This window comes from Notamacropus eugenii, chromosome 5 (genome assembly GCF_028372415.1).
Source record: "Notamacropus eugenii isolate mMacEug1 chromosome 5, mMacEug1.pri_v2, whole genome shotgun sequence".
Classification (NCBI taxonomy): Eukaryota; Metazoa; Chordata; class Mammalia; order Diprotodontia; family Macropodidae; genus Notamacropus; species Notamacropus eugenii.
In genome coordinates, this window is record NC_092876.1 from 291,791,456 (window position 1) to 291,817,982 (window position 26,527).

Here is a 26,527-nt window from a genome sequence, read left to right on the forward strand (position 1 = left end):
CCATCCGTTAAGAACTATAAGTCTTGCCTTCTAATTCTGGCATTAGAAAACAAACAAAAAACAAAATTTCCTGACTACTTGTCATGCCACCATCTATGAGACCTTGCCCCTGCTGCAGTTTAGCCATAGCCAGGTGTTAGATCATCCATTTATGAACTGTACCAGAATCACTAGGGACCAAGCTACACTGAGTCACCTGGAGTAGTTTCTAAAGGCTATACATAATTTAGAGTTGGCTTAATTTGTGTAACCAGTGGTTCAAGGACTCTGAAAACTCCAGTTCACATTTCCCCAGAATGGTTATTTGCTTCTTTTACTTTTTATCCCTATTTGTAGCTTTGCTTCAGAATTCTGAAAATATAGCTCAGGTTTCCCCAAATTTGGGCAGAAAGTGTATTTAGCTATTATATCAAGATAAGAAATATGAATGAGATATAGAATAGTCTTTATTTTACACTATAGAAAATAAGATAAAAAGTATTCAAAAGAATTCATAAACAGCTTTCCAATACATCTAAAGGAACCAAATAGTGAGTCGATAAAAATTTGTTAAGTGCTTCTATATACCAGCCGAATGCTGGGAATACAAATGTAAAAAAATAAAGACAGTCTTTGACCTCAGGGAGTTGATCATCTAATGGTGGACAACAACACGCATAAGAATACTCATAGAAGAGGGAAGGCACCCAGTGTGGGGGACAGGAAGGCCAAATCCAGAGGATTGCAGTTGTGGGAAGTAGTCCACAATCTCCCCCTGGAAAGCAGCAATAATTTAAGGATTCTGAATAAAAATACCCCTTTCCCTTAGCCTTCCATTAGAGGCATCTGGTGACTCAGTGGATAGAGCATTAGGCCTGGAGGTATGAAGATTTGAGTTCAACTTCATCCTTAGACATTTACTAGCTAGGTGACCCTGGGAAAGTCACTTAACTTCGATTTTGCCTTGGTTTCCTCTGTAAAATGGAGAAAAGTACCTATCTCACAAACCTTTTGTTGTAAGGATTAAATGAGATAATTACAGAAGGATTTAGTATATAGTAGATGTTCTAGAAATGCTCTTCCCTCACACCTCTCCCCCAGGACTTTTCAAGGTAATAGTGGGAGGAAGCAAAATATACCTGGGCTTGGAACATGTGCTGAGCAATCCTCTTCTTTCTCCAAAAGGCTGCAATTCTACTGAGGAAATTTTCTCCTTTTTCTAAAAGGTCCATTCTTCATTTTCTTGACCTTAAGAACTCTTAAAGTTCAGATTAATCATGAAGCAAATCACTAAGCTGATAAATCTCCCTTTCCTGACTATAAAGCTAGATTAAACTCACTGTGTTCAAAAGGCAACTCATTATAATTCCCCACTAAGTCCCCCTAAATCTCCCCCTTCCTATCTTCGCTATTACCACAGAGAACACCCATCCTCCCCATCCCTCAACCTAGGAGAAATTCTGAATTCCTCACTATCTCTCACCCTCCCCTCCTCCTTTGCAGCATCACTTGAATATACCTCTTTCTTTCCTCTGATGCTGCAACCACTCTAGTGTAGGTCCTCATTACCTCACAGCTGTGGTACTGCAAGAGGTTTCTGGTGGGTCTGCCTTCCTCACATCTCCTCATTCAGCCACTAAATTGGCTTTCATAAAGCTCAGGTATGATCATGACACCCTGCCCCTGAACCCTCACTTAATTAACTCCACTGGCTCCCTATTGTCTCTAGGATCAAATATAAAAAGCTCTGTTTGGTATTCAAATCTCTTCCTAACCTAGCCCCCTTCTGCCTTTCTGTTCTTCCATCCAGTGACACAGGCTTCCAGACTGTTCTATGACCAATCTCCATCTCTCTGTTCTGCTTCTGACGTTTTCTCTGGCTATCCCCCAAGCCAGTAATGCTTCCCTCCTCTGCTCAGTGTATTGACCTCTCTGGGTTTTTTTAAGTCCCAATTAAAACCCACTTTCTACTAGAAGCCTTCCCCACACACTCTTTATTCTACTGGATTTCCTTTGTTAATTATTTCCTTTTTCTTGTATATAGTTTTCTTTGTTTGTATTTTGTTTGCCTGTCCTGTCCTGCTTTAGATGGTAAGTCCCTTGAGGGCAAGAATTGTCTTTTGTCTCTTTTTGTATTCTCAGTACTTAACAGATGCCTGGTATACAGTGAGTGCTGGATAAATATTGATTAATTGATTGATTTTCGGATCAGGCTGCATAGGGAATCAAAATCCAGCACTCACCCAGGTGAGGAATATTTTTGATAAGCTCCCTCTTGTGCTTAATGCACAGGCACATACATGTCTATGTCTGCCATGTGCTTCTTTAGACAATGTAAAAATGAAATTAGGAACTTATCTGTGAGTTTATTTTGATAGCTCACAGAAAAGGATGTCTCGTCTAACAAGAGTTCATCCATACCCTCCCAGACCAGTCAGGAGTTGTTTGTGAACTCTAAAGCACCATTCACATGTCCCTCCTTTATATAGGAAGAGTTATCCTGAGCTTGATAAAGGGAAAACTCTCCTAATAAGCTTCTTTTACATATGACTTCAAATATTACCATGATCATATGATCAAAATTGGGTTTATAATTAAGCATGGCACACAGTTTAGAGTTAGAAAGGACCTTAAAGGTCAGTCTGGTCTAATTGGTCATTTTTATAAATTAGGAACCTGAGTTTCCAGGAGATTGTGACTTGCCCAAGTATACACAGTGAATGGTAAAGCTGAGATTTGAATCCAGGTCCTCTGACACTAAAATTGGTGAATAACTGATTAAACATTTATTAATCATCTACTGTGTGCCAGAAACTGTATTAATCGCTGGGAATACATACATACATACATATATGTATATATATATATTTTTTTTTAAAGCAAACATCAGTCTTTCTCTCAAGGATCTCGTAGTCTAATGGGGAAGTGAGCTAGCAAGTAACTATGTACAAACAAGCTTTATATAGAATTAATAAGAAATAATCAATAGAAGAAAGGCACTACAATTAAAAGGCTTTAGGAAAGGTTTCCTATAGAAAGTAGGACTTTAGCTGAGACTTAAAGGAAGCCAGGAAAGGCAGGAGAAAGAGATAAGGAGGGGAGAGCTTTCTATGCATGTGGGACAGTCAGTGAAAATGCCCAGAGTTGAGAAATACAGTCTCTCGTTAAAGGAACAGCATGTCTTCTGGTGTTACTGAATAACAGAGTACATTGGAATTGGTGGGGAGGGTGTTAGGTGCAAGAAGACTAGAAATGTGGGCATGGGGAGAATAGGGTAGGGCAAATTATAAAGACCTTTAAAAGTCAAAGAAAGAATTTTATGTTTGATCTTGGAGGAGATGAAGTGGCATTGAAGTTTATTGAGTGGTTGTCGTGCACATTAGCACAAAATAACTTTGACGGGTGTAGAGCATAGAGAGGAGTGGGAGAAGAAGACTTGTGACAGGTGGACAAATCAGCAGGATATTATAGTAGTCTAGGAGTAGACATTGAGAGCTTACACCAAGGTGGGAGCAGTGTCAGAGGACAAAAGAGAGAATATATGAGATGTTATGAAAGTAAAATTGACAGGTCTTGGAAACAGATTGGATATGGCGTGCAAGAGTATATCAGGGGTGGGGGGGGACTGGGAGGATGGCTGTGGTCTCCATATGTTTCACAGATAACACACAGGGGGCACTGGAGTTTTCAGTCTCCAGCCTTTAACAGATTCATTCGATCTGATCAGACAGGCAGACAGCTTCAGAGGGGTTAATAATCAACTGTATTCTAGTCTAGTCTTCTCAAATGGTTGCTGAGAGAACCTGCTCCTACAGCATTCCCTAATAACCCTTCTTGCAGGGGCTGGCAAGAAGTGGGGGCAACTACCCCTACATCTTGATGGGGTCAATTGAAAGAGACACAGCTTCTATATTACCCTAAATCTGCTCAAGCCTCAGCAGGGGCCAGTTGAGGCACACACAGATTCCCTTCTGGGTTCCCCATGGTTTTCCTCCCTTCACTGACCAGTGTTCACCTGCTTTTTAGGGCAACAAACAAAGAATCCTTAAGCTCACAAGTTAACTTTAGCAATCGCCATTCTTCACAAGAGTGGTAAATATCACATTATGTCATCCATTATCTCACAGTGCAGACTCAGTAGGACTGTCTGTCACTATGATTCTAAGAACTACTATCTACAATCCTTGAGGCTATTCTGGGAGTTATTATCTAACACCTAGAAATTAGACACTCCCATGACCATGGGTCCTGAGAAACTACCTCTAAGAAGGATAACAAATTCCTCCTTACATACGTCATAGTGACAGATAAGTTTGGAAGGAGGTAGAATTTGAGAGGAAAGATATTTGTTGCTTTTTACCATTATACCAGGTTGCTTTGTCACTCCCTGTTGACCCAACACTTTCTCTGATAAGAAAGCAGGTTGAGAATGGCATAGCAATTAGTAGATGACAAGAATGCACTCCAGTTTTTACAGGCAGTTTTTCTACAGTTTTCCGCAGTCATCTTTTCCCTTCATCCTTTGACTCTTGTGGAGAAAAATTTAAAAAAAGAAACGTGTGAAGTGGGAAGTTTAGTGTTTATTTATTTATTTATTTGTTTTGACATTCAGGATAGCCCAGTCTATGTGTATTTTGAATAACCTATGCACAGATGAAAAAAATCTGGTATTTTATGTAGAGGAGCTCACCATTACTTAGAAGAGTAATTTTTCTAAAGAGGAAATGTCAAGCAAATGTCTCAAACTATAGTCATTCCTGCTTTTAATTTTCACAATTTTCTTAACCAGCTGAGTTTTTCAAAAATCATACTTTCCTTACACTTTGGATACTTGTTTTGTTGGTGGGTCACAGTCTGTGGTTCCATTTTTCCCTCTTGTCTAATGGTACTGGATAAATATCATGTAAGTGATCACCATCACTTTTAAACTATATTATTTAATTACAGGTCTATCAATAGACTATGTGGAAAACAAGCTTTATTGGATCAGCTCAGGAAATGGAACCATAAATAGATGCAACCTGGATGGGGGCAATTTAGAAGTGATTGAGTCAATGAAAGAAGAATTAACAAAAGCTACTGCTCTAACCATCATGGGTAAGTACAGTGTTTCTACAGCTGTGAGTCTTCCTATTGATTGGTTGTTGATAAATTATGAACTATTGAAAGCTGAGGCCAGTTATTGATCCATTGGCACCAGACATATATTCAAAGTGCACATTTGTATGATTAAATCCCTTTTAACCCCATTAGCTCAGAACCTTGTGAGATTGACCCGTTTAGGACTTAGTGTTTATTTTCAGTGTTACCCCTGGCAATATCAGCTTTGCTTGTATTGATTTTCTGCGTTTGCTATGAGTTTTACTTACTTCACAATTATTTTCTGGGTTATGCTGTGATGCCATCCTTTGCTGGAAACCTAAATATCATTCCCAGAAAAGCTAGGTTGTGATTATCCCTGGTAATGGAGGAAAGGTTAAAATAGATGCTAAAATCCATAAATAAAATAAAAACCTCCATTTCACCAGTGTTTCAACTTCCTTTCCCCCAGAATGTCATGGGTACCTGAAATAAAACTTCTAACAACTGCTAAAGTCAAGAGATATTTTACTTTCAGTGGAACAGCACTGAGAAGATCATTATTTCTGAGCACAAGTTCCATTTGATTTTTCTACCTTCTTCTGTATTGAGGGGAAAAAAAAAACAGCAAAGTCAAAGAAAACTCTCTCTTTTGATTGGCTCTGCTAACAAAGTATTTTTCATTAAGCAGGCATTTTACTAACAGGGAAGAGGAATATTTTGGAATAAAAACATTCTCATCACTAAGAAATTTGTGCTTTAACAAGACATAGATGATATATGGATCAGACAATTAAAGCAGGATTCAGGTGATGTATAGTACAGAGAATTAGCTATAGTTAAGCAACATCTGTTTGAACAGAATACCGGGTATAAGAAGTTCTTCATAGCTAAACCTTGCTATATTTTTTGCTTTCCCAGCATGCTACAACAATACTCTGAAAACCAAGACAGAGTTATTTATGCTTATGGTTAAATACTATTTGAATAGTCAGGAATAAATAGAACTTTCCCTTGATTTCAATTTTTTTTCCTCTCCCTGTCATTTTCTACCAGCTATTAGGTTAAGTAAGGTTGCAGAGAAACAGAAAGTGTTCATTAGGAGGGAAGAAAAGAGATCAAGAATCTGGATTATTCAAACAGTGACTAATCAAGCTATTCACAGTCAAGAACTATCTCTGTTTCTGAGATTATTATTTTTATTTCAAGAAACTTAATTTCCATCTTTTTAACGGGAAATTTATATATACTTTTTAAAAGAAATATGACATTCTAAATATGAAAAGTCAGTCAAAGCACCATGATATAAAGAAATCATGATACGCTAGAAAGAACATTGATTCTTATTAAGTCAGGAGAAATTTGTATTTTAGCCATGACTAGCACCAGTTGTATGACTTAGGACAACTTTACTTCTGGAGACTTCATTTTTCTTATCAGTGAAATTAGAGTTGATGGCTTCTGATGTTCCCTCCACCTCTGCAATGCTGTGATTTAAAAGAACTACTTATTTAGTGATTACTTACAAATTGAGGGATGGTATGGTGTAATGGATAGAGCACCAATTTCCAAATAAGGAAGATTGCCTCTGACTCATACTGGATACGTAACCTTAGGCAAGTTATTAGACCTCTTAATGCCACCTCCTAAATCCTTAAATCTATAAGGTGCAGAGTAGATGCTAACAGTGCTTTGGAAGGGGAAATTTCCTTATTGAGAGTTCCACATACCAGTAAAATTACAGATTATATCTGTAACAAACAAATAATCTATAACAAAAGCTGTTAGCTATATTCTCACATAATGACATATACCCTGTTTGGTAATATATCAGAAGGCATGGAGTTGAATATTGTATACTGGGGTATTTGGTTACATTTTTGAAGACTTCAGCTTATCTGCAAATTGACTGAATGGTTATTATTCTAAAGATAGAGATTCTATAAGGATTAAGATGTGTACATTTTTAACTTGGTATTTTGCATGATAAGCTATGTTGCTAATTTTATATGATCTGGGCTTCTTTTTTCACTATGATAATATGATGTCTATAACTTGCAATCAAAATATGAAACTTGAAACTAAGTGACTGCTGATTTGCATGGGATTTAAGAATTCATCCTCTGATGAAATGACTGGCTTTTGTGATAATTTAGTTAGCAATTTTTGGTTTCTAGTTGCACTGAAAATAACAAAAGTTTTGTTGCGTTTAATATTGAAACTTCTGGTATGACATAGGATGTGTTCAAGAAATTATAAGCATTCTTTTTTCTTCAAAGTACTCATCAATTTTTTACAAATTGGCCATTTCCCAGAAATAAGAGTGATACTTGGGCAAATATGAACCAGACTCACTAGGTCTTATTTCCTGGAAAGTAAAAGTCATAGACTTATATGTAATTTGCTATCTTAAAACAACAACAAAACCCTTCTTCCCCAAATCGTTTCTTCCCCTGAATATGTTTTTCTGCTCTTTTACATTTATGAAAGTTTAATTTCATTTTCAAAACTTCTCTGCCTTTCTTTCTAACCCCTTTGGTTATTTCACAATGCCTAGGTGCTTTAGAAACTTCCTAAAACATTATTTCAGTTGTTAAAATGTCTAGAAGACAGGAAGTAACCATAAGATTGCAGCATCTGGCCATTATTGTTTAACACTTTACTCTGTGCCTACTATATCATGATTCCTTTATATCATGGTGTTTTGATTGACTGATGAGAAGGACATTCAAAACTGGAATCTTGGTAAGATATTCCTTTAACACAGCAAAGGAGAGAAGACTAGTTTATGCTTCTCAGACTTGCCAATTAAAAGAAAAATCTTGTTGTTTTTTTAAGATCATCAGAACATACCAAGGAAGTACAGCTTGAATCTTTGACAGTTAAACAAACTGCAACAATCCTGAAATCATATGCATTAAAAATAAAGCAAAATGAATTGCATTTTAGTGTCCTTCCATTAAATCAGTAAGCCTAGCAAACAATATTGAATCAAGTAATCAAGTCAAATAAATTAGAGGAAAATACTACAAAGAGCTGTATTATTGAATTCCAAAGTAATTCATCAAATTTTTAGTGAATCAATATATGATAAAATATTGCCTTGAAAAAAGTTTTTAAGACTTTTGAAAGGTTATTTTGCTTGTCAGATTACTATAGACCCTATTTTATTAAACAGGATTTTTGTTTTATCTTATTGAAGAGTTATGCTAGCAAAGGGAGAAAGGACAATGAACTAGTAGTTAGGTCTTTGCTGTTGTTTATTTGTTTTGTTCAGTTGTATCTGATTATTCATGACCTCATTTGGGGTTTTCATGGCAAAGGTACTAAAATGGTTTGCCATTTTCTTCTTCAGCTCATTTTACAGATCAGGAAACTGAGGCAAATAGGGTTAGATGACTTATCTAGGGCCATGCGGTTCATAAATGTATAAGGCCAGATTTGAACTCAGGAAGAGGAGTTTTTCTGACCAGACCCAGCTCTCTATCCACTGGGCCTCTTAGCTCCCCTTAGTTAGAGGACCTGGATTCAATGTCTGACATAACACTTCCAGGGTAATCACATCCCTATGAAACTCAACTTCATCATTTCCAAGGGAGAGTTTTGGGCTAGATGATGATCTAGAAAAGTTCTTTCCAACTTTAACATTCTAAGATTCACTGAACGTCTTGAGAAGTGCTTTGACAAAGTTCTCCACTTTCTCTAGAATGCAAGACAGTTAATTTTGCCTATGGATTTAATAGAGGGTATTAGGTTTGGGGGAACATCGTGATGCCAATGTTCATCAAGACATTTGTACTTTTACATGATGTCAGGCAGACATGGAGTCATTTTAAATCTTTGATTGGTTCACAAATCAAGATTCAAATTTGATGGGCTCAAACAACATACTGTCTTCCGTCACAAAAGATTAAGTAAATGTAATGAGCCAATTCATTGTCTATATTTGTTGAAAAATATTATTTTCACCAATAAGTTCAACAGTTACAAACTTATCAGTGAGTTATATTCCCAAGATCTGTATTTCTCCTATTTATTTGGAATTTGGCATGCATCTTCCCATAGAAATAGTGAGGAAAAAATACACATTACAGTGGAAAATCATTGGGTCAATAAAACATAGATTAGAATTCCTTCTCTGAGTTTACTGTGAACTTGGGCCAGTGACTTAACCTTCATGGGCTTTGATTTTCTCCTCTGTAAAATGAAGAGGTTAGACCTAGGTGACTTTTAAGGACCCCTCCATCCTTTAGCTCTAAGATCTCAAAAGTCATAAAAATGGTTTCTGGATGAATCAGGATCATTACTATTTAACCCCTAACATAGACGGAATGGAGCCATATACATATAAAGTCAGATTTGGCCCTATATTGAAAGGCTTTGAAATATAACTCTAAACCAGAGGTTCCCAAAGTATTTGGCCTACTGCCCCTTTTCAAACAAAACAAAGCAAAACAAAGCAAAAATACTCAGAGCTCTCTCCCTCCACCCCCTAGAAATCTACCTTCTTTAACCCTTTAATTATTTTTTTTGAAATTTGCATAATTTCAAAAAATATGTAAAATAGTTTTGTAAAAAATAACACATCTTAAATTTAGCAATTTATTATAAATTTGTGAGGTTTTTTCTGAATTGAAATTCTGATGACACAATAGTGCATCACGTGACTGGATAGCATTGTAAACAAGTCATTACATGCACATATTCCTACTGATGCCTGCTGTACTTCCTGACAATATGCAAACTTGCCTACTAACACATACTTTTTAAGAACATTACCTGCAAAAGAGACTTTCTGGGCCTACCTCTTCACCCACCTCAAGTTGTTAGTGATTTCTACCTTTTTAAATTAATTTGGTTTTATCTTGCATTTACTTATCTGTGTACATGTTTAATTACTGCTAAAAGAAGAGCAGTGTGGCATAGTAGATAGAAGACTGACCTTGGAGTCAAGAAGACATTGGTTCAAATGCTATTTCTGAGACACACACAAGCTTCGTGAGCATGAGCAAATCTCTTGTTCTATCTTTGTCCCAGACACATCTCTAAGGTTGTACATTTCCAAGGAATTGTACATTTGTGTAGATGAGAGGAGTTTCTATATTGAAAGTTCCTCATGCTTTTGTCCTGATAACCAAAACATAAAAAATCCAATGTTATATTTTCTGTATACAGCTTATATGGGGAAGCTAAGTAGTACAGTGGATAGAGCACCAGTTGCAGGAGTTGGGAGAACCTGAGTTCAAATCTCACCTCAGACACTTGACACTCACTAGCTGTGTGACCTTGGGCAAGTCACTTAATCCCAATTGCCTCATCCTGGGTCATCTCCAGTTATCCTGATGAATATCTGGTCACTAGATTCAGATAGTTCTGGAGGAGAAGTGAGGCTGGTAACCTACCCAGCCCTCTCTCACTCAAAACAAAGTCAAGTACAAGTCATGTCATCATTTCTCTGATGGCATGGTCTTCTTCAGGCAACAAAGGATGAACACTTACATCCTTACAGTAAAGATATACAACTTGAGAGCAAGGGCTATCTCATTTTTATTTGTATTTCTATCACTTTGGATAGTGCTTTAAACATAACAGGTGCTTAACAAATGTTTATTGAATTGAACTGGGATTTATTGTACTAGCTTCAAATGAAACTTGCCAAGTTCTTGAATGAAAACCTTTTGATGAAATATTTGATTTTTTGGTTAGTGCTCCATTGTCGACATAGTGGGCAGGCTCTAGAAGTTTTCATCTTTAGATTTCCAGAACCTAACGCAATACCTCATGCATGGTAAATGACTTAACAAATATTTGGTGAATTGTATTAAAGGTTCAAATTGTAGCTACTTCATGCAGCCCATAGCAAAGAGCAATTGAATTGAATTTGTGCCTTACCAGGTATCCCAAGTCATCTATCTACAGACCGTTGCACTAGACCTGGGAAAGGTCTTAATTTAAAAAGTTCAAGGTCATCTACTGCATTCTGGGCCATTACCAGTGTCTTGACTCGTCTTGCCACTCTGATGACTCTGGAAGAGTGCCCCTGATGACTTTACTCATTTAAATGCAGTTAACATGCAAGTCAAAACATCACTATCATGATGTCATTGGTCCTCTTCCAGAAAGAAGGATGAATGACCACAACAGAAGCAACAACTAGATCTATACTATATGAATTATTTCACTGGATTATGTTTATGAAACTCATGAGAGGCATATTATTCTATTATTGGATAGTCTATTTCTTGGATTTTCCAAGATCACCTTGAATTTTGCCTCACTTCACTCACACAAATGCAGCTATCCAGATGGTGATATTATCTTAGACTTCCTCACATGCATGGACAATTTCCCTTCTAGGCAGAAGAGATTGTGAGAGCACATCATTTGAATATTGCACATTTGTATTATACTAATGAAATGCTAATGAGAGTTAAAGATCTTCCCCACCCATTAATGGGCCTGCCCATTAAGGGAAGCTTAATTAGGGGATATTTTTGTTGTTGTTGTTGGAAGGCCCCCATCTTTTGTTAATTTCTAATAAGGCACTGGTTCTCAAGGGTTGTGATGTACTCAGGCTCTGAAATATATATATATGTGCTCTGAGGTGAGTTTTTGTTTTGGGGCTTACTCATTGGAAGTATTTGTTTGGTCAGATGAGACTCTGGGCAGCCATTAAGGACTCCCCCAGCTTTGAAAATCCAGATGTTGATGCTTCTCTCTCTGGTAGCTATGTAGGTATGGTCAGACAGTTGGATCTGTCTGTTAACAGTCAGACAATTGGAAGCCCAGTCTGTTGGTTGATCTTTGTTTCTCTATTCGTATTTCTCTGAAGTTCAGGGTGCTGACTCTCCCCCCTGAACTAAGTGAATGATTATATATATATATATATATATATGTATATATACTTAATTAAAGTGATTGTTGATGCCTCAAAAGTTGCCTTGCTTTTAGAAAAGTAGATCTAAGAACCTGGATAGCAGGCTCTCCTGTCTATGTGGGGGTGTTTGCTGTTACAACTAATTATGCATCTATCACATCTACTATATATGATGCTCCTTTAGGTTAGGTGATAGGTTCAACTATTTAATTATTTATTGTTACCACAAATGCCTAGTCAAATGTTATGGATCCTATACTCTCTCTTTTTCTCTGTCTCTGTCTCTCTCTCTCCTTTTGAAAATGCTAGAAAACAAATGCAATATTGCAACCAAATGTATTTTAAAAAATTTTTACCTTGACATAAAAATAAAATTTCGCCTCTCTTTGTTGTTGTTGTTTCTTTTTGGTCTTATCATTTTAGTTGTGTCCAGCTCTCTATGACCTTATTTGGGGATATTTTTGGCAAAGATACTGGAGTGATTCACTATTTTCTCCCTCACTCACTGAGGCAAACAGTGTTTAGTGACTTGCCCAGGGTCACATAGCTAGTAAATGTCTGAGGGCAGGTGTGAATTCATGAAGATGAGTCTCCCTGATTCAAAGTCCAATGCTCTAACCACTGTACCACCTAGCTGCCCTCACTTCTATTTTTAAATATGGAATATATATCAACATGATTTATATAACCACATTCTTGCACATTATGTAAATGTTTTATATGTTACATTGTCTTTTTTATCTTCAAAGGAATTTAGACAGAAATGTACCTAAGACAAGTTGTTTTCCTGCTATTTTTCTAACATTACAGCTATTATAATTTTCTTATACAGCTCTTCCCATCGAGTAAGTCAAGGGAAAGGGGTAGAAGCACATATTAATATAATGTATATTTTATATATGTATACATATATATATAAACTATAATGATAATATAATAAAGTAATAGCCCTATCAGTTATTACTTGCCATACTCTTTTCCTAAGGGCAATGTTGCCTTTTGATCATTGCTCTGATTTGTTTTGAAAGTTGGTATCATTTGGATTCTTCTGGTTATTTCTGTATCTGTTACTGACTTGCTCTCTGTCCTTGGCATCTTCCTAGGTACTTGAGGTAAGCTGGCCAGTCTTTAATTCCCAGTTTATTCTTTTTGTCTCTCCTTGAAATATGAGTACAATATATATATTTCTCTAATTTCAGACATTTCTCCTATGAGCTCTCAAATATAGTAGCTAATGGCTTCAAATTATATTTATCATTTTACCCTCTAGCTTTCTTCTTTCAGATTTAGTAAGTCTTTTAGAGAGAATTTCCTTTCACAGATATTCTTAAGTCTCAGGAAAAAATGATGCCACTATGAGAAGTATTTTCCTATATAATTTTAAAATGGACTATTACTGTGCATGCTGTAATATTTTCACAGCTCAGATTCACAGTCATATTTACATGATTCAAGCTTTGGTTACCTGATATGCAGATAAGGGCCTTTCTTTTCCACCTCCCTTTCCTTTCAGCTGCCATTTCTTTCTCCATTAGCACCTCTGGGGACAAGTCAGGAGGTGAAGTTCAGGTCAGTCATTGCTTCTTCTTGTAAACAACTTTGTGAGGAAGAGATTGAAATTACTGACTGAAATTGTGTGTTGGTTATGGATTTTATTTCATACACTATCCCTTTTTGAAGGAAGTGTAAACGGTTGGTGAGCCGACTGTTATACAATTCTCACACAAAAGGGCCAGGAGGGAAAACAATCCAAGAATTTAAAGGTTGTACAAAAGAAGGGGGAAAAAATCACTAGGCACTTTCAGCATTATGTAAATGTGCATGTGAGTATATAGGAAGGATGAAATAACAAGTCTTAGATAAGGGAGAGAGGCTTGGTTGAGAGTGGTGTAGGCTGGAGCAAGGTCTTCCCATTACAAAGTATTCCATTTTAATTAGCATATTGTTTGACAGAGGCTCAAAAGGGAGAACTGAAGACTATACACTGAAGAGAGCTGGTGATGATCTTTAATTAATACAAAAATTATAGGCCTTCATGTCTGAACTATCCCCCAGAAGTAGTAGTCTTCAATCCAAAAGCATTTATTTATATATTTATCTGCTTATCTACCTATCCATCCATCCTTCTATCTATATCTTTATCTATATCATTTATCTATCTATCTATCTATCTGTCTATCTATCTATCTATCTATCTATCTATCTATCTATCTATCTATCTATCTATCTAACTATCTGTATCTGTCTGTCTGTCTATCTTTGGGGTGTTCAGGAAGGACTAGCACCTCTGATGTGAGGGTTTGCTCAGCTCTATTCAGGGCTGCTCATTCACCTTTGGTATTCACTTTCACCCAATTCTCACTTAGGGCTCCAAGAAGCTGTAGCATGTACAACAGCAACAATACAGTAGAAACCATTGTAGCAGATGAACTAAACCCGACTGAGGGGAACTGATGGGTCTCAAACCTATGGATGAGTTAGAAGGATGTCTATGCCAAGTATGTAAAGACTTCCCCTGCTGGAATGGGCAGATGAAAACGATTTGTTACAGTAGCCATGAAGGAGGGCTGTAATAGACACTGGAGTGCTTAGAGTATGGTCAGTTATTTGAAGGTCATCCACTCCAGCTTTTGCCAGTTGTCCTGACTTTTGTCTTTCCCCTAGACTTTGATGACTCTAGAAGACAGAGTGAGGCTGGTAAGTTTGTACAACTCTGCTTCATTTAAATCTAATTCATTTGCAAGTCAAAACATCACCCTGTGATATTACTGGTCCTCTTCAAAATGATGTACAAACAATAGACAACATTAAGCACATATTATGTGCAAGGTTCTATGCTAGATTAAAAACCAAACATTAAAAAGCAGTTCCAGTGCTTAAAAATTTTACAGACTCTAAGAGTGACTACTCTGACTCCCTACTACCTGAAGACCACATGTATTTCCAGCCCTCCACCAGGGTTCTCTAGAATCCTTAGAAGTTAAGAACTGTCTCTCATCTCTGCCATGAGCTCAAGGTCTCATTAATTGTGCTACTTCCAATTTTAGGGATCTAAGCATCCCAGTTCCATTAACCACTTAACAGTATTAGTTTTTACAAAGAACAGCAAAAACCAATATATAAATAATCTCCCCTAAACTAGACCCTTCCCCAATTACTGAGAGGGCAACTAGGTGACACAGCAGATAAAGTAGTGGACTTGGAGTCTTAGAGTCCTCGTCTTAAATTCAAATCTGACCTCATACATTTACTAGCTGTGTGGCCTTGGGCAAGTCACTTAACCCTGTTTACCTCAGTTTCTTCATCTGGAAAATGAGCTGGAGTGGGGTCACAAAGAGTAGTACATGACTGAAAAGTGACTGAATAACCAATAAGTAAGTGATAATACTTTGTGAATGTTCAAATCTGTCATTCCAGGATACCACCCTTGGATGCCATAAGAGAGAGAAGAGAGGGAGGATAAAGAGAGGGAGACAGAATAAGAGAGACAGAGACAAAGAAAGACACAGATAGAAAGAGGGAGACATAGGGAGACAGAGACAGAGAAACACAGACAGATTTGGAGAAACAAAGAGAGGCAGAAACGGCAAAAGAGACAGAAAGACAGAGATATTGCCATTGGTGCAGTCTCAAGCAGTTCCCGGTACATAACCAAGGGAAAGAGTCTGCTGCCTCTTTCACTAGGTTTTCTCCCAGAAAAAGGTGGCTGGCATCTCCTATACAGATGCCTATATCTTAAGTGATCTAGCATGCACCAAAGCACCAATGCAATACCCACAGCAGTCGGTATGGATATGCATGTGTATTTCCAGGGTAAATTTGCAAAATATAAACTCTCTTCCTCAAAGACAAAACCAAGGTATTTACTCAGATACCAGAAAGCCAATTCCACCATCATAACAAGGAAGTTTGTATAAATTATCAAGAAAGGGAACACGTCCATCCTCAAGCCTTATCTCAGTCAGGCCTCCCCCCAAACAAGCTCCCTTAGACAAATTATTCCCTCTCTCACTCATGCTGGTTACTCTGTTCTGTTCTGCCTTATTTCTGCCTCCTCTCTCTCTCAGCTCCACCCCTCCTGCACCGCCTCCCTCCATGGGATTCATGTGACTCAAGCTGTGGGCTGGGCTGAAGCTCAAAGCAGGTCACATGGGTCTATTAAGGGACAGGAAGGATCTTCAAATTCCCTTATCAATACAAGGGGTTATAGAGTACTTTTTATGTGGTTGTTGTAGGATTTAGACCTGTGATTTTATTGGTATTGGTACCACTGCGTGAGAACCTTGTCTACTAGTCAATCAGTCAATAACATGTATGAAGTGCCTACTATGTGCCAGGCACTATGCTAAGTGCTAGCCTTACAAGTAGGAAGAATATAGTCTCTGCCTTGAAGAACTGAAAATTTAATGGGGAAGTCAAAACAGACACACATGCACACACACATGCACACACATGCACACTCACACACACACACACACACACACACACAGACAGACTTGCTGAAAAAAGCAGTGGAGGAGGAGGTTAGGAGGTAACCCAGCATGGGCTGGGGGGTAGGATAAGAGTCCTTTGAAGAGACTGATACTTTCTCTACAATTTAAATTCTAAGAGACTTTCCTGCTGATAGCGAGAAGTTCAATGATTTGCCCAGGGTCACATAACCAGTATGTATCAGAGGTTCAGCCTGAACTTTGGTCCTCCTGATTTCTGGGCTAGCTTTCTCTCCACTATGTGCGCAGCTTATTTACCACTAAAGGAAAAACAAAACACATATGCCAAGAAGTAAAGAAGAATTGATATTTTGGAGGGGAACACTAACAAATGGGTAGAAGGAATTGAATCTTGAAATAAGCTAGGGATTCAGAGAGGTCAAGGTAAGGGAGGAAATCATTTCAGGCAAGATACTATTCAGAGACATTTAGGAAGCAGCAGATAGAATGTATCCTTTATAGGGAACATTCAGCTGGCTAGCTTTCCTGGAACAGAATGTGTGATGGTGAATAACATGAAATATATCTGAAAAGGTAAGTTGGAAGACATAATGAAGGACTTTAAAAGTCAGATAGAAGAATTTACAGTTTATCCTAGAAGCCGTAGAGAATGGAAAAGTAATAAACATTTGGATAGTGCCTACTATGTGCAAAGCACTGTGCTAAATACTTTTTACAAACATTATTGCATTTGATCTTCACAAGCTTGTGAGGAAGTCACTATGGTTATCTTCATTTTACAGTTGAGAAAGCTGAGATAGAAATTAGGTGACTTGCTTAGGGTCACACAACTAGTATGTGCCAGAGATCATAGCTGAACTCAGATCTTCCTGACTCCTGGCACTATCTTTCTACTACACAACCAGCTGCCTCTAATACAGGGAGACAAGGACACAACTTGAAGACGAAGCTTTGATCGGATGTGTTTTAGGAAGAGCAATCTGATAGTTTGGAGGATAAATTGTAGATGGGAGGGACTGGAGACAGGGAGTTTTTCCACTACATTTCTAAATTAATGGCATAAATACAACATTATGTCTCTAGAAAGCACTTAAAAAATCCTTTAGTATGATCCATTCATTTTCGCAATGAGGAAGTTGAGGACCATAGTTAAGACAATGGATATTTATTTAATTTCTGCAAAGGGCTAGGTATTGTACTAAGCTCTGGGGGCAAAAGAAAGGTAAAAAATAGTCCCTGCTCTCAAGGAGCTCACAAGCTAATGGAGGGACAACTTGTAAAGAACTATATACAAATAACAGATAGGTGGATGGGTGAATGGGTAGATTATATACATCTATCTTTCTATATATACCCAACCAACCACTCCGCTCCTATTGTGCATATATTATATTCACACATTATATACATATACATACAAATACATTATACATATATATGCTCACACACACATATACATATGACAAATTGTAGGTTAACTCAGAAGTAAATACTTGTCCAAGGGTCAAAACTAGAAAATGACAGAGCCAAAAATTGAATCCAGGTCTTTTGGCTTCACGTATACTTCTCTTTCTGTTGCTCCATGCTAGGCAATTATTTAATGAATGTATCTGGGCTTTGATTTCCTCATTTGTAAAATGAGGGGGTTTTAAAATGGTTGGCTAGATTTTTTTCTATGTCAAAGTATGTTATTTTACCTTATATATCTTAGATCAATTGAAAGCAATTTTTATTAACTAAGAAACTGATTATCTCTGATGAGAGTGATAAGACTATAAAGATATGACTGATTTTCTCAAATCACTCTTCCAATAAGTCAAAATATGACCTGTTTGGGGGTATTTGCATAGGCATAAACTAGCAACCTCTTTTTTAAAGTCAGCCAAAGTTCAGACTCAAATTCATTTTATCAGGAATTTTGTGGGTGTTTTCAACCTAAAGAGGCTTGATTCACTTATCTAAAATGAGATATGTGCTTTTTATAAATCCCTTCATGGAAATCTACAGTACTTATCCAGCCCTAAAATTACTTGTAATTTGTTGTCTTGGTCCAACCTCTCTACTTAATAAAAGTAAGTCTGAGTCAAGGGTGATTGTAAGAATCAGCCTTTAATTACAAACACCCCATAAACTTTAAAACTGCAACAGCTAATTTCTCTGTTTCTTGTCACTGAATAAATACATTATATCATTGAACATCTTCAAATAGAAATTTCCCAAAATTAGGCTTCATATGCAAATGTTAGGCAGGTAAGATTGAATTTTGACTACTTCCAGGATAAATTGAAGGAAGTGGGGAGTTGGTGCAGGCAGAAAAAAACCAAAATATATTCTGTGGACATTTTCACTCTTCTCTTAGAAAGAAAAAGATATAGTATTTTAATGGCCGAAATTTGGTTTCTGTTGACTAAGTTATACTCAGGACTTTTATTTTAAATCAATGCTAACTGGATAAGCTCATCTTTTAGCCTTAAGGGGTGCATTGAAAGTCATTAATGATTGGAGTCATTAAGGACATTTGTTCATACATTCTGTGTGCTTTCCTTCTAGATTCATAGCCTTAGTAATAGTTTTAGAGGAAATTCACAGTAAATGTAACCAGGATGGATAGCATCCCTGTGGGAGATTCAAGGCTTTCACATTAAAGTGCTCCCAGATAATATCAGAATTTCAGAGAACTGGCCATTTACTTACTCAAGAAGAAATATAATGATACTCTTCTTTTAACCAAAATGGTAAAAGTATTTCTGCTAGATTTTTCTAATGGTTCTCATTTTAGATTAATTTTTATTTTAGATGTCCTTTTCAGTAAGATATCTTGATGTAATAAATTGGGCAGAAACTATATATTTTTTAAAGATGCATGCCTGGTTCTCAGATTACATGATCCTGTTACAATTTATTTCAGTGATTCTTTGGTCTCTAAGGTAGGATTTAAACTCAGACTTTCTTGACTTTAAGTCCAGCCTACTTTTCACTATGCTATGCTGCCTTTCCGTAAGCAACTCAGTAAAATGGGCATGCAGGATACATCCAAAATGACTATATGTGAAGATTAATTATTATGGTAAATTGTTCCTTTGGGGTAATGGCAGCTCATGTAAATGCATAAATGGAATTAGTTATAAAGTAGTGAATCTAACTTGTATAGACTTGCTAAAGTTATCTGCCCAATATTATGCATGAAGTGTAAAGTGAGTCTGAAAAGGAAGAGTCTAGACATTGCCCTCTAATTATAACAAAGGTAGCTTGGTAACTTAGAATTATCTCTTTCCAGGAGTAAGTGTCTTTCAGGTTTACAATAACATAAATCTAACTAACTACGTGACCCTGGGCAACTCACTTAATCCCGTTTGCCTCAGTTTCCTCATCTTTAAAATGAGCTGGAGAAGGAAATGGCAAACTAGTATCTTTGCCAAGAAAACTCCAAATGGGGTCACAAAGAGTCAGACACAATTGAAATGACTGAACAAAGCTTTTACATCAAAGCTTAAGAGATGCCTTTTCTCTGACCTCCCACTGTATTTCAACATTTTAGTAAAATTCCTTATATAAGTATTTTTTAAAAAAAAATCACTCCTCTGACAATGAATTTCTGACAATATTGAATTTGTTTATTATAAGGAATTGGTATGATATTTTTTCCTTTTGGGTAAGATTTCATTGTAATAACTTCTAGGAATAAGCCACATTGATCAGATACTTAAGGTTTCTGAAGCATTGCCAAGACAAAGACTTTGGACAATCACACCTACTACGTGCTTGCTGCAGTATCAGATTTTGGTGATGATAAAGAATGACTTTTTTTCAATGCTAACTCCCTTCCCCACCCCAAAAATCAGATTAGATTCTAGCTGGAGACAGAATTAACATACATAGAAAACCAGGAGCAAAAGGATAAAATATATAATTAAGAACTAAATTTTAAAGTTCCATGATAGGTGCTATGGGATTTCAGAGAAGAAATAGATGAGTGAGAGTTGAAGATAAAAAAGAAGGCTTCATGGAAAATACTGGATTGAATTTGAGCTGGACTTTGAGAAATGAGTTTGATTTGCAAAGGCAGGAATGATAAAGGCAGGGAGCCTTTAAAGACATGGAGCACTCAATGAGAGTAAGGACAGAGCTAGGAATGAACTCAATGAGTTGCTGTTATACAAAGTGAATAACTGGGCCAGAGCCTTCAGTAGTTTTGAACAGTTCCCAACCCTTATCTCTTAAGGGAAGTCTAACTGAAAAAAAGAATTTCTATCCAGGAAATTGTGGGAAATAACACTGGGTTGCTAAGGTAAGGTCACATTATGGAGTTTTAAAAGCCAAGCCCAGGGGTTTAGACTGAATACAATTTGATTAGGGACCCACTGAAAGATTTATTTTATTTTTTTAAGTAAGGGTTTGACTTAAGAAAGAAAAAGAGTAAAGCACTACAAAAAAAAGCAAAGCATAACTGCTCATCTCCGAAATTTGATTTTGGACTTTGTCAGAAAGGATGATTTTTCTGTAGTTGCAATTGTCGTTAATTTGACTGATATTCATATAACAATAGATGAATGTTGAAGGCTATATCTGTATACACAAACCTCTTCCTACAACCTCCCACCAAACCCTTTTTTTAAGGTGGGAGTCTTTTTTTTTTTTTTTTTTTGAGACTTAGTGTTATGGGATCATAAATCCAGAACTACAAATTACTCCCTAAGAAAGAAGTGGGGAAACTGTGACCTTGAGGCCACATGGACCTTCTAGGTCCTTGAGTGTGACCCTTTGACTGAGTCTAAGTTTTACAGAACAAATCCTGTTATTAAGGAGATTTGTTTTGTGAAATTTGGATTCAGTCAAAGGGAGGACCTTGAGGACATAGAGGGCCAGAAGTGGCCTCAAGGCCACAGGTTCCCCACCCCTGTCCTAGGACCTATAGCTATGTGATCCTATGCAAATCATTTAACCTCTTTCAGTCTCAGTTTCCTTATCTGTAAAATGGGATAATAATAGCACCCACCTCACAGGATCAAGTGAGGTAAAACAAAGGGCTTTGCAAGCTTCAGAGATACAAATAAGAAATCAGAGTCAGAGAATTTGCCCAATTTGCCCAAGGTCACATAGAGAGTGTCAAGTGGTGGAATTGGAACCCAGGTCCTCTGAGTAGAGCCACCACTCTCCCCACTATATTAAGCTGGTTTTCAAAAAGTCAGAATTGTTTAGGTAGATAGATGTGAGCTAAATAGAGATGGAAATGGAGAAATTAATGTGAATGCTACAAGAAATTAATTAGCTTTATGCAAGGGAATAAAAAATTACCTAAAAAGTTAGCAGAAGAATTTTAAAAATTTATAATGATAGTGTTTTGATAACACAGTGAGGAAGATGAAAATGAAACCAGTAGCATTCAGTACATCTCCTAGATACCTTTTGATGTGACTTCCTGCTCATAACTGTCCTAGCCTTATTAGAACTGCTTAGTGGTTGGTTTTCCACATCTTTGTTTCCTTTGGATTTTTCTTGTCTATTGATTGAAAACAAAAAGCCCAGATTTACTTTTTGCTTAGTCATAGGATGATAGATTGAGAATTAAAAGTTTTCATAGAAATAATCTGCTCCAAAATGAAGACCAGAATGTTTAAGCAACCAGCATGAGATTACCATAAGCAAATCAGTGCAAGATATGGAATTTGAACCAAGGTTATAAGCATGATAAATTTAGAGCTAGAAGGGACTCCAGAGATTATCAGACAGTTCTCTTATTATATATATGAGGAAATCAGGACCAGGAACGGTTTGTGACTTGCTTGGGGTTATATATGATACTCAATTTCTATGGCAGGATTCATACAAAGGTCTGTCTGACACCAATTCCAGGATACTATCCACTACAATCCTCTTACTCCCTAACCAACATTCCTTCCCCTATTCCATGTTGCCAAATTTATCATTTATCCCAGTCTTTAAAGAGGTGGGCTGGTCATGTATCATGGCTAAAGGATAATAAATGTGCAGTCATAGTGTTGGACTGGAGCCCATGAAATATTAAAGACTTAGCAGAAGGCTTTTAGTGCACTTTGGATGATCTTTTAATAGAGAAGGATCTGAGCAAAAATAGCACAGGATTAGAAGGCATGGGCATGTTATGGTGTGCACCACTGGAAGAATTAGCCAAATTGGTGAGAGGATATAGCTGCAAACGTAGGAAGTATGTTCCTAGCCATGAATGCATTACTCAGACTCTGACACTCCTTAGCTAGGAAAATTCTTTCAGATTCTTTGGACAGATCTCTTTGACTCTTTTCAGTCAAATGGAATATGAAAGGTTTTGTGTTAGATGAATTTCTATCTTGTCATTTTTATATTTAGTCTTTTTAAAAATGAAGGACATGATAATAGAAAGAATAATGACTTTGGAGTCAGAATGCTTATTACTATCATCTTGGACAAGTCACATAAAATTAGGCATATCATTTTTCTCATTTGTAAAATGATGGTAATTATATTTGTATTTCCAAGGTCATAGGGTTTTCTTTGCATATCAGATTAGGTAATAAGTCTAAACACTTTGTATGTGTAAAGTGTCATATAAAGTAAAGTTATCATTACTGAGGGCAACTAGGTGGTGCAATGAACAGAGTGCTGGACCTAGAATTAGGAAGACTCATCCTCCTGAGTTCAAATCTAGCCTCAGACAGCTATGTGACCCTGGACAAGTCACTTAATCCTGTTTACCTTAGTTTGCTCATCTGTAAAATGAGCTAAAAAAGGAAAGGGCAAACCACTCCAACATCTTTGCCAAGAAAACCCATATGGGGTCTCTGAGAGTTGAACACAACTAAGATGACTAAACAACAAAAATGTTACTATTACCACGTTTGCTACTAATGCTTGCCATGAAAAGAGAAATGTTTGTTCTCTCTATAGATGAATGCTTATGGGTTACACATCCATGTTATTCTCAAAAAAATAAAAATAATTTAACTAAAATTAAATTAGTTCTGCTGCGTGTCTATCTCTATTTCCAATGTTTTATATACAGAGACACCATATTGACAGTCATGTGGCTTAGTGAACAGAGTTAAGATTCAGAGCAACTCTTGGGATAAAGTTCTGCCTTGAACACCATTTGATTGTTTAGTGCAGGGCATATTATTTACCCTTTAAGTGAGTTAGGCAATTCTCCAAAACAAATTTTCTCCAAGAAAGGTACTCATTTGCAGTGTCACGATGGAGCTTCCTCACTAGAAGTTTCTTAAGTCCTCCCAAAACAGATAGATAGATACAGTAAAAAAAAAAAAAAAATCTCTAAGGAGACTATAACAGAATTGTTTACTTTTTGAATATTAATTTATTTTGATAATTAAGTTATTTCAGTTTCATTCCTTTGTTGTTGTTCTACAACATACATCTTTACCTTTACTCTTTACTCACAAACTCCTTGAGGAGAGAGGCCATACCATTTTTTTTGTCTTTGAATTACTAAGACTAGTGGTTACTTGTAAGTGCTCAATAAATGTTGAATTACATTGCATTTTGGTAAAACTTCAAGGAAATGATAAGTGTTTAGAAAATAAGATGAATTTCAAAATGACTTTTAAAAATCAGTACCTTTGGTTCACACACCCCATCTTTTAAATTTAGAAAATACTTTCATTATAGTTACATCTTAGATTATTTTTCCAAGATTTATGTATAAACACAGTTTATGCTTCATCTTTGTTTAGGCCCTAAAGCAAGGGTTCTTAACCTGAATGTCTGTGAACTAGATTTAAAAAAATATATATTTGGAAAACTATATGTCAATATAATTGATTTCCAATGAAAAGAATCCAGAGATTTGACTAGATTAATGTAGAAGCCATCTTTTAAAAAAGGTTAAGAATCCTTATGTAGACTGTTACATTTCAGTGATGGCCTGTCATATTTATGGGGAAAATTCTTGGTTTTTATTTGATCTCCTGCAATTATTTGCCTCCTATGGACTGAATCAAGATTCATAATGCTCTTTGTTCCATGGATGTTCTACGAGGACAATCTTTTGAGATGTTTGTAGAAATATTAAAGCAGTTTTTGTACTAGATATGCCCACTATAAGATTTTTTTTTTAAATAATTGTACTGAATGAAACAAAGGGAGGGAGAGTTTGCTAGGGACATCATTTTTATTTACATTACAATATTCTTCACTTATTACTTATTACATTCTTTTAATTAGTAGTCACATTTAAAATGTAAGTTAGTTGAAATAAAATGCATTTACATTCAACTTCATAGGGAAACACCTAGTGAATAAAGTAGTGTACAAGTACAAGGTGTACTTGTTGTATTGTGTTATAATCTTTGGCTTTATATCTATCATAATTCTTTCAATCATTCAAATGTAATTAATAATTTTGCGCATACTCTACTTTCAAATCATACTTTTAACAGTGACTACCCACTTTTTACTTGTACTGAAAGATGTCATTTAGCTAAAAAAATTAAATATATACCTACATTTTCTAAGCCATCGGTCTTCTAATTGCCATAATACTATTCATTACAGTAACAGTAATATATGAAATATATCTAGGCAATTTGCCCAGCACTAAGTACAGTACATAGTTGTCTTCTCTAAGCACTCAAACCACCATTAATGAAAACTAATGGCCCATCAAAATTTGCATTAAAAGTACTACTTGAAATCTCTAAAGGACAATATGCAATGCTCATATAGCAATTTTTGTCACTTTAAATTGCTGTTTTCCAATATGTTGCTCTTCTTAAAGCTAATTACCTAACAGAATGCATAAATACAACAATTGTAATGTACATCATAGCGTGGTTTTAGCTACAGGATTATAATTAGTGATCAGAGAACACTTTCATTAACATAAATGGAACAATTAAATCATTTTAACTTGAGAATGTTACTTAAATGCCTAAAATAGTGATTATTTCTCCTTTACTAATTGGCAAAATTTAAATTTTCCTAGAATAATTTTTTAAGGAATTCCCCTTTTCAATTCATATCAATGTTTAAAGTAAAGTATACATTGTAATGCTAAATTAAACTGTATTGCATCATTTTGGATTACTACATGCATTTCCTTCTATCTGAAAGGAAGCAATATTAAACTTTTTAGAGTAGGAAAAAGGGCAGTATATTTAAGATTTATAAGGAACTTAGAGCAAATTAAAGCCCCATAACATTTTAATTAGAGACAGAGAATGAATGAAAAGAACTGAAGGATTCGTTCCGAATTCTGCTCATATATGACACTTACCAGCTGATGGTAGAATGTAACAGATTTTGTTTGGAATCAAGCTGTGCTGTGGTGCATAGGACCAATTTAAATAGAGACTAGACAGTTAAACACAGCCCTTTTCACTGTTCAGTGATATTGGCCAACATAGCCTAGGCTTGTGTATTTGGCAGATGGTCACAAGAGCATTTTCCTGGGGATAACTATGCTTAGATGTGGGTCTCTTTTTATTTATTTTCAAGTCAAATGTCATTTTTGGGCCTGGAGCATCTATATGCTTAAATTTCCATTTCAACTTTCTCATGTAATTAAAATCTCTAACCCTCAGTTGAATATTTTCTGGATGTATTCAGAACTTCTTTTTAGCTTATTTTTTTGGTTCTTTTTCTTTTTTGGAAAGAGAAGTGTACATTGTTATAGTGATGAAATAAATGGTTCTTATATGATTTTTAATTTGAACGAAATATTTCTTATAATTCCAGATGTTTTAGACACAATCCATGGAACATTTTAGCTTCATGGATAGTGTATATAAGGAAGATTTTGTTTACTTTTTTAGAGTTCAGTTTCTCAGGATCCATGGCTGTGACAATGTCTAGTTTCCAGGTATTCGATAATAACTCCCAGAATAGTTCCAAGGATTCTAGATAGTAATTCCCAGAATCACAGTGACAGACAATCCTACTGATGCTGTACCATGAGATAAGGAGTGACAAAATGTAATATTTACTACACCTGCACAGAATGATGATATTGCTAAAGTTAACTTGTGAGCTTAATGTTGGCAAGATGTCTTCTTTGTCTGTTGCCCTATAAAGTAAGTAGACATTGGTCAGTGAGGGGGGGAAACCATGGGGAATGCATAAGGGAATCTGTGCATACCTCAACTGGTCTCCAATGAGACTTGAGGGAATATAG

General features: G+C 36.2%; 1 protein-coding gene across 3 annotated transcripts in view; it reads left to right on the top strand.

Moving 5' to 3' along the window:
• The window catches only part of LRP1B (LDL receptor related protein 1B), a 2,222,640-nt gene that overhangs the window by 1,512,387 nt on the left and 683,726 nt on the right, over positions 1–26,527 (top strand). For all 3 annotated transcript variants that reach the window (XM_072613193.1, XM_072613191.1, XM_072613192.1), the window contains one exon: positions 4,927–5,076. In XM_072613193.1, coding sequence (XP_072469294.1) covers positions 4,927–5,076 — 150 coding nt within the window. The remainder of the gene's footprint in view (positions 1–4,926; positions 5,077–26,527) is intronic.